Source organism: Rhodotorula paludigena (genome assembly GCF_050403205.1).
Source record: "Rhodotorula paludigena JCM10292 DNA, Rt_paludigena_JCM10292v1_ctg92, whole genome shotgun sequence".
NCBI lineage: Eukaryota > Fungi > Basidiomycota > Microbotryomycetes > Sporidiobolales > Sporidiobolaceae > Rhodotorula > Rhodotorula paludigena.
Genome location: NW_027481366.1, coordinates 36,634 through 45,373, shown reverse-complemented (window position 1 = coordinate 45,373; position 8,740 = coordinate 36,634). Strand labels below are relative to the sequence as shown.

The 8,740-nt window shown below is 63.7% G+C and overlaps 3 protein-coding genes across 3 annotated transcripts; all 3 read left to right on the top strand.

The window, feature by feature from the left end:
• Positions 1-252: 252 nt before the first annotated feature.
• JCM10292_000759 (uncharacterized protein) lies at positions 253-2,709 on the top strand (the record flags this gene model as incomplete). The annotated part of the gene is made up of 9 exons (XM_076652809.1): positions 253-258; positions 762-797; positions 926-935; positions 1,031-1,083; positions 1,178-1,269; positions 1,377-1,860; positions 1,947-2,351; positions 2,469-2,501; positions 2,572-2,709. The coding sequence occupies 9 exons, from the start codon at positions 253-255 to the stop codon at positions 2,707-2,709; spliced, it is 1,257 nt and encodes a 418-aa protein (XP_076501656.1).
• Positions 2,710-4,653: 1,944 nt separating this feature from the next.
• Positions 4,654-6,884, top strand: JCM10292_000758 (uncharacterized protein; the record flags this gene model as incomplete). The annotated part of the gene is made up of 7 exons (XM_076652808.1): positions 4,654-5,362; positions 5,429-5,509; positions 5,571-5,828; positions 5,896-5,915; positions 5,976-6,222; positions 6,298-6,428; positions 6,522-6,884. 7 exons carry the CDS (start codon positions 4,654-4,656, stop codon positions 6,882-6,884), a joined length of 1,809 nt encoding a protein of 602 aa, XP_076501655.1.
• A 493-nt stretch (positions 6,885-7,377) lies between these two features.
• Positions 7,378-8,632, top strand: JCM10292_000757 (uncharacterized protein; the record flags this gene model as incomplete). Its single annotated transcript, XM_076652807.1, has 6 exons — positions 7,378-7,645; positions 7,703-7,949; positions 8,005-8,068; positions 8,130-8,212; positions 8,318-8,471; positions 8,561-8,632. The coding sequence occupies 6 exons, from the start codon at positions 7,378-7,380 to the stop codon at positions 8,630-8,632; spliced, it is 888 nt and encodes a 295-aa protein (XP_076501654.1).
• Between the last annotated feature and the right edge of the window lie 108 nt (positions 8,633-8,740).

Sequence of the window (8,740 nt, the reverse complement as noted above, 5' to 3'; positions counted from 1 at the left end):
CGACACGAGCAAGATGCCCAAGCAGAAGAAGTGATTGATCTCTCGTTCCCGCTACGACTCCTTCACGACGCTTCCCCACCCACCCCCCCCCCCCCCCCCCCACACCCCCCCCCCCCCCCCCCCCCCTGTGCTTCCCCCTGAGCAGACGCGTCGCAGTCTCGCGTGGACGCGTCTCGTCGCCTTTGCTCTCGCCGTCGCCCCGCCCGCCCTCTCTCGCCCGCCGTTCGAGTCTCCTCTGCCCAGCCAGCAGCCATGTTTGTGAGTGCACCCTCCCCCCCGCCTCCATCCTCCTGCGCTCCCTCCTCTCGCGCTCGACCGCAAAGACGAGGGCGCGTCGCGTCGAGTCCACCTCCGCCCGTCATCGCTCCCTCGCCTGCGCACAGGGACGGCAGGCCGCCCCTCGCAGCGCACGAGGCGCTCGCTGGGACGGCTCTGCGGCTGGACCCCCGCGCGCAGGGCCGTGCAGCGAGGCGGAGCAGCTGCACCGACGGCGACGAGGGCCACTGTCGTGCACGGCGCATCGCCTGCATGCGCCTGCTCTGCGCGCATAACGGGTGGACCACTGTGCTCGGGCGGTGCGGACGATGGGGGCTAGGCGAACGGCTTGCGACCACGCCGATGGCAGCGCGTCGTGCACGCGACGGCAGTTCTGGCTACCTCTCTGGGTCAAGCTTGCGTCGTACTGAGCAGCGGGGGCTGTCACATGCTCACCCACACGAGAAGAGCAGCGCTGACCACGATTCGCTCTTCCGCCTCTGCAGGAAGCCCGCCTCGAACAAGCCGAAGTCCTCAAGAAGGTGCGTGTTCATCTCCGTCGCTCCTGCTGCGCTACATCCTGTCCGTCGTGTTTGCCTTCGTGGCGGACACGCGGCCTGATTCGACGGCGAGAGAGGGACGTGCCGCTGACGTCGTCTTCCTTCTCCAGGTCCTTGACGGTCAGCTGCGGCTCCTCGTCCATCTAAGCGCCAGCGCTATCGATGGCCGCGTACAGGTGTGGTAGTGAACGGCGACTGACTCTACTCGCGCGCAGCCGTCAAGGAGCTCGTGACCGACGCCAACTTTGACTGCTCGGACGAGGGCATCGTGCGTCGCGCCCTCGCGCTCCTTTCGTCCTGCCGATGGTGCCCTTCTCCGAGAGCTCAATCGCTGACTGCCAGCTGGTTTTGCGCGTGCACAGAAACTCCAAGCGATGGACAACTCGCACGTCGCGCTCGTCTCGCTCAACCTCGCCCGCTCGGGTTTCAGCCAGTACCGCTGCGACCGCGACATGTGCGTTGTCTGCTCGGCGCCCTCTCGCTCTCTTGCGCGATCTCTGTTGGCGCGCATGTCTCGAAGAAGCTTGCTAACGAGAGCGCTGCCGTTTCGCCGTTCCACAGGTCGCTCGGCATGTCGCTCGCGTCGCTGTCCAAGATTGTCAAGGCGGCGGGCAACAACGACACGATCACGCTGCGCGCCGACGAGTCGCAGGACGTGCTCGGGCTCCTGTTCGAGGCGAAAAAGGTCGACCGCGTCGGCGAGTACGAGATGAAGCTCATGGACATTGACCAGGAGCACCTCGGGATCCCCGACACGGTCTACGACGCCGAGGTCGACCTCCCCTCGGCCGAGTTTGCGCGCATCATCCGCGACTTGAAGGAGCTCGGCGAGAGCGTCAAGATCGAGGTGAGCAAGGAGGGCGTGCGCTTCTCGGCCGAGGGCGACATTGGCAACGCGAGCGTCACGCTCAAGCCCTCGGACCGCGCCGGGCGCGCCAACGACGACGGCAGCGACAGCGAGGAGGAGAGCGAAGAGGAGGAGGACGAGGAGGAAGAGGAGGAGGACGAGGAAGAGGACGAGGAGCCCAAGGAGGAGGACGAGGACGTGCGTTCTTTCTTGTCCGCTGTCTCGATCCGGGTGACCTAGAGCTGACGCCCCCCATCTTCGCTCTTTCGCTTCGCCTCGCGCAGGCCGAGCTCAAGGACGCCGAGGAGGAGGAGGACAAGAAGCCCGAGATCGACGCCGACGCCGACGAGGAGGACGGCGAGCGCGTCAAGAAGGGCTCCGAGTCGCCGCAGAAGAAGCGCACCAAGGCCGTCGTGCTCGACTCGGAGAACGAGGACGAGAACAACGACGACGACGAGGACGGCGAGCCGTCGGCCAAGAAGGTCAAGAGCGAGAAGGGCGCGGCAAAGGCCGTCGTCAAGAAGGAGAAGAAGGCGCCCGCCGACAAGGGCAAGGGCAAGAAGAAGGCGGCCGCGGCGAAGAAGGACAAGAAGAAGGCGAAGAAGGACGCAAAGGGCAAGGGCAAGGCAAAGGCCAAGAAGGGCGGCGACGAGGGCGACAACATGGCCGTCCACATCAGCCTGCAGCAGGTGCGTTCAGTACTCCGGAAGGGGCGGTGTGTACCTCGGTGCTCGCCATCGCCTCGCCGTCACATGTGTGGGTCAGTCTCGGGGGGTACTGACGCTCGCCTCGCTCGCAACCCGCAGGCCGTCTCGCTCACCTTCTCGATCAAGTACCTCGTGCGACCCCATTCCCTCGCCTGGGTCCTGCCTCCATACAGCGTGCTGACTCACGCCCGCGCCCGCGCAGGCGAATTTCGCCAAGTCGACGCCGCTGTCGGACCGCGTGCAGCTGCACCTGAGCCAGGAGGTGCCGCTCCTCGTCGCGTACCCGTTCGAGCAGGGCCGCATCTTTTACTACCTCGCACCGAAGATCGCCGACGAGTAGGGTGGGTCGGTGCGCGTTGGTGGAGCGGGACAGGTGCGTGTGCTCTGGCGATCTCGCACGGTCGAGCTGGAGGCTGACCTCGGCCCGTTCTTTCCACTTTGCTCTGTTCCCGACCGCCCTCGCCATACGCGGATAACAGACCCCCCGCTCTCCTCCTTGTACGAAAAAGAACCAGTACCCTTCGTCCTTTCCTTGCCCTCCCCCCCGCCCTTTCTGCTGGGTCCCACGTCGGTCTTTGTTCTCCGTGTCACCCTCGTCCTCTCGCGCTCTCTCTCTTACTGCTGTATAGTACCGATGCAAGCCGCAGCTAGTCATTCCACCGCTTCAGCTCGTACGCGGAACGTCCGCCCACTCGAGAGTTTCGATCGTCCGCTTGCTCTTGAACACGCTCGCGGCAGTCCATAGGGGAGGGCCAAACTCGGACGCTGCTTGCGATGCCTGAGACTGCCTTGTGCGAGACATTGCGAGGACTGTAGGCGCGGAAGCGGCAGCTTGCACCCTTGTGTCACAACAGCCGCCGAAGCAGGTGCCATAGCGAATCTCAATGTGACGGTGCGTCCGGTCGGGCAGCTGGGATACGAGAAGATCCTCAAGAGATGTCCTCGCTATGCGCTGCAGCGCTGCGCAGGCTGGTCTGTTCGGCACCGCGAGAGGTGAACCTCCGACGCAAGGGGACCGGGCGAGCGATGAAGCGCTGGCGGCGGGGAGCGAATCCGACCCGATTCGGAGAAGCGGATGGTGCGGGTGCAACTGAACAGCGAATTCTGCCGGTCGAGGAGACACCGCGGTCAGGGAGAAAGCAAGGCAAGCGTATGACGGGCCTAGCGTCAGCAATTCGGCTGCGAGGTCGTAGCACAATAGGGGCGGTCTTCGATCCAGACGGCGGGAGGGCTGTACAGCAGTCATCGGTCCTGCAAAGCCAGTCTGTGCTCGACGATGAAGCAAGTGAGCCTTCTGCACGCAAGCTCTGAAGCTTGCAAGGTCAGCTGGGTCCGCCTCTCACGCTCAAAGCGCGTCGGCGTGTCGTCCAGCTGATGAAGCGAATGCAGAGTGACTGCGGCTTTAAACCGCCCAAGGAGCCGAGTACGCTGTCGCATTTGCGCCCGCTCGGCGTGCAAGCAGCGCAGATCCCCGCACAGCGTGACAGTAGTGGGACCGAGAGGAGGAGGTCGGCTTGTTCGGTCGTTCCGCTTCGGACGCATACCTCGCGAAGCTCGCGGAGACGCGCGCTCCTGCCCGACAGCTTCGCAGCTAGCTGAGCTGCAGCAACGTGGCGTCGTTTCGAGCGCCCGCGCAGAGTAGAGCACCGACCCGCCTGCTCGCGCTTGCTGCGACGAGCCCGCCCCGCTCGCAGAAGCTTGCGCCGCGCGATCCCGCTTGCAGCGCTGTTCTCCGGGCTCTTAGCGCGCGTGCACCCAATTGCAGCCTTTGCGCAGCCCAGCGTGGAGCCCAGGGGCAGGATGAAGCCGGCCGCTTTCGGTGTCCAGCCCCTCCAAATTCCTGCCGCTTTCGGATGTCCCCGCTGGTCTCATCCCTGGCGACCATGCTCCCGCTGCGAGACTCTGCCAGTCTCACCCAGGAACCCAATGTTCCGCCCAGGGCCCAGCCAGCCCAGCCCAGTCTGCGCGAGAATGAGAGCGCAGCTCATCCCGCCGCCCTCTCGCTCTTCGAGCCCGTCTTCGGATACTCTTCGCGCTACCGCTCGCTTGCGACCGCGCTGCAGCTTGCACAGCTGCTCTCCCTTTGCTCTGTACCGCGCTCGTAGACTGTGCAGCACTCGCCGTCGCGGCATCGCCTCACTCGTTCTCTCTCGTCGTTCGCTCGTGCAGGCCACGGCGTCGACGCCCCACACTCCTTTGACCCGCCGCCGTATCCGACCCGCCTACTCGCCCCCGGCGCCTCGCCCTCCCGTCGCAACGGTCTTTCCATCAGTCCAAGCGGACCATGCACATCCCGTCGCTCCTCCCGCTCGCCCTCCTCTCGACCGCGGCCACTGGCATCCTCGCCCACGCCGCCCCTCCCAACCCGCACCAGCTCTACGCGCTCCAGTCCTCCGCCGAGTCTGAGGCTGCGCCGACTCATGCGCACGCGAGCCACGGGCACGGACACCGCGGCGTGCGCGAGCGTCGCAGCCAGCACGAGCAGCTCGCGAAGCGCCATCAGGTCGTGCAGGCGAAGCATGCCGCGCCGGGCGCACGCGCGATGAGGATGGAGCGCCGCACGCCGGGCGGTGCAATGGGCGGGCGCAAGGAGGATCTGCGCGAGAAGCGTGGGGTCATCGACTCGTCCGCGACGCCTGACGACCCCGAGTCGGACCTCGAGGCGCGCGCGGCCGAGCAGTATGCGTTCGACGGCGGCTCGGGCAAGTCCGACGATGCGGCGTCGTCGAAGTCGTCTGGTACGGCTTCGGCTAAGGCGGCGTCGTCCTCTTCGTCCGACAATGATGTTGCCTCTTCGGCGTCCAAGTCATCGTCAAGCGATGTTTCCGGCGTGTGGAAGGGCGTTTCGTCCTACTACATCCACACGCTGCCCGACTCGGATCGCCACGCCGTGCTCGACGCCATCGCTGGCGGCGGCTTCAAAGTGGTCCGCATCTTCATTGCGTCCGTCTCTTCGGGCAACAAGGGCAGTGCCAACAAGGCGTGCAACGATGGTGCGCTGCGCTTCTTTCTGCGCGACTCGTCTCGGAATACGCGCTGACGGGGTTTCCTCTTCGCAGTCGAGCCTCAGACGGTCGGCGAGTACGACGACAGCGTGCTCGAGATGATCGACCAGCTCATGGTCGACTGCAAGCAGCGCGGTGCGCAACAGCTTCCGATCTTTTCGCTGCAAGAGCCGGGCTGATCTACCGCTGTCTGCAGGTCTCAAGCTTCTGATTGCATTGTCAGACCGCTACAGTCTTGGCTTCTGGGCGACCGACTCGTACGCGGTCCAGCTCAACATTGTGCCGAAGGGCTCGTCGGGCGCGCAGAAGGTCGCCAACGCCGCCTCGTTCTACACGAACGCCTGGTCGATCCAGATGTTCGAGAAGCGCCTCGCGCACATCATGTCGCACAAGAATTCGCTCATGGGCAACCAGCCTTGGTCGGAGCTTGACTCGGTTATCTACGCCGTTGAGCGTGCGTTCCACCCTCTGCGGCTCGCTTTCGGCTCGCAAAGCTAACTCGCTTCTGTCGGCGTTCGCAGCGCAAAACGAACCGCAGGGTGTAGGTAGCAGTCAACTCGATAGAGTGCTGGGCATCGCTGACCAGTCTACCCTTCCGCAGCACATGGCTATGGCCTCGTCCACCTGGGCGTGCGACCGCGCCAAGTACCTCAAGGGGTTGATCACGTCGAACATCAAGGTGTCGACAGGAGGCGGCATCACGACGACCGACTCGCTCGGTGGGTGGGCGACGGGCTGCCCTGCATTCGATGTCATTTCGGTGCACGACTACGGCACGTCCGCCTCGACGACTGCCAACGCGCTTGCGGCAGCCAAGGCGAACAACCCGGGCAAGGAGGTCATCATGGGTGCGCTGCGGTGTCTGCGCTGCGGTGTCCTGCGCCAAGATGTCCGTTCTGTAACTGAACTTGCGTGCGTTACAGGCGAGTGGGGTGCGGCTGGGGTGAACAAGGCGGCTATCATCTCGCAGTTTGTCGCTGCCTTCAAGGAGAAGGGCGTCAGCTGGATGCATTGGCAGATCACCAACCCGGGCGCGAAGGAGAAGGACTTCGAGGTGAGCTGCCTTCCGCCTCGCACTGCCAATTTTGTCGATCTCGCAGTCCTCCTTCACTTCCGTACCTGTATGCTGACGTATGTGACTCTGCAGGTCTGGACCGACGAGCCCGCCTGGAAGGCCCTCACTGGCCAGGAGTCGTACCAGCCGGTCGCGGTGACGTCGAAGGCTGCCTCTCCCGCCGCGACTTCGAAGGCCGCCGCTCCCGCGGTGTCGTCTGCTTCGAAGCAGTGGTCGCAGGCCACCTCTTCTTTTGCTTCGCACGCTTCCAAGGCGTCGTCCTACGTCCAGGAGGGCGCGAGCAAGGCCGCGTCGGTCGTCAAGTCGGCCGCCGACAAGGCCACCTCTGCTGCTGGCCAGGCAGCAACCGCCGCGGCAAGCGCCAAGGCGGCCGACCCGTACGGGACTCTGGCGGGCCAGAGCTCGGGCGGTTCGGACAAGGAGAAGGACGAATAAGCGCTGCTCTCTCGCCTCGTCTGCCCTTTTCGTCCCTTTCTCCCTGCACGGCACATATACCCATGTCTTGTATCACTCTCTCCATTCCTTCGCCACGATCATCGTATCTATGCGCCTCCCCTTCCGCTCCACTGTAGCCCTTCCTTTCTGCATCTCCTTTCCCGCATCTTGTGTCCGCCTTCCTCCCCGTTGCTCGGGTCCGTAGGCCTTGCAACCTTGTCGTGCATCGATTCTTCGCACGCGGTCTCGAGTATCGCGACAAGCCGGATGCGGGACGGCCACACTCGTCGCGCGGAAGCACAAGCTCCCGTTCACAGCTCATCGCTCGCACCGATCCTGATGTGACTCTTGCAGCTATGACTCGGCAGACACTGATGGGGCAGCTTACAAAGTCAGCTTGGTCGCGCTGCTGCACCGCCTCGACTACGCTCGTGACTTCCCCCACTTCACGCTGTTCCAACCCGCACGATCCTGCTGGCTTCGCACGAAGACCATGAGCGTTCCACAGCATGTCATCGACCTCCTGGCACCGTTCCACAAGCCAGACACGACTTTCACGCGCTCTGGCGACCGCATCTCGTCGTCGACGTCATCGCAAGAGTACCTCTACAAGACGGAGCGGGCGGGCAGAGCTGCGACTCAGCTCGTGGGGGAGGCGCAGAGCTTGAAGGCGATGAACGAGGCGTGCCCAGATATTGCGCCGAGGCTCGTTGGACGTGGTCAGCACGATGGCGAGGAGTGGATGCTGTCGGAATGGCACCGTGGGTCCTCTCGTACGTCTTGACTGAAAGTTATGCTGACGAGAGGGTCCCTTACAGAGTTGTCGTCCATCCCTGAATCGGAGCAAGCCCGTCTCGGCGAAATGCTTGCGCAGATGCACCTCGCGCCCACTCCCGAGGGCCAGCAATTCGGGTTCCCTGTTCCGACGTGCTGTGGAGTGACCGAGCAGGACAATACTTCCGAAGAGAGCTGGGCCGAGTTCTTCGGCAAGAGGCGCATTGGAGACATGTGTGAGCGGATTGGGGACAAGGAGCTGAGTAGACTGGGGAGCGAGGTGCAGACAAGGTGAGCGGCTCGACTTTATGACCGTGGTGCCTGACTGAGATGTTTGCGAGCACAGGCTCATTCCGCACCTGCTTGGCAAGCTTGATGTCAAGCCGTCTATCCTGCATGGCGACCTCTGGGTGCGTTCGTTTGTCCCGGCCTGACTAGCAACCGTTCGCTGATCGGGTTTGCACGCTGCAGTCCGGTAACGCTCGGTATTCGAAGGACCGCAACAGCCCCATCATATTTGACCCGTCAAGCTATTACGGCCACTCGGAAGCAGAGTGAGTCGATGGCCTTCCCAAGTGGACGTGTTCGGGTGGCACAGCGCGGACCTGAGAAGCGCTCTTGCGAAACGGATGTGAGACTGACACACTCTCGATACACAGTCTCGGGATCACACGCATGTTCGGCGGCTTCTCGCCCGCTTTCTACGAAGCGTATCATGCACGAGTGCCCAAGACGGAGCCGGTAGACGAGTACGAGCAGCGCCTGCAGCTGTACGAGGCGTATCACCACCTGAACCACACGCTCATGTTTGGGGTGCGCACTGTCCAAACGCTCCTTTCGGTGTTGAGTTTGCTGTTGAGGGCAATCGTAGCTGACTCTTTTTCGTTTCGTGTCCGGCGCAGGGGAGTTACAAAAGCGGAGCAAAAGGTTTGCTCGGCGGGCTGCTTCGGTGGGCTGACGAGGAGGGTCTGTAGACGCTCAAAGATACAACATCGCCCAGCAGGTGCGGCGCGGCTCAGGGCTCGATCGCTCTGACGAGGACCCGCAGTCGGAAGAGGGGGAACCCAAGGCTTCTCTCCCTT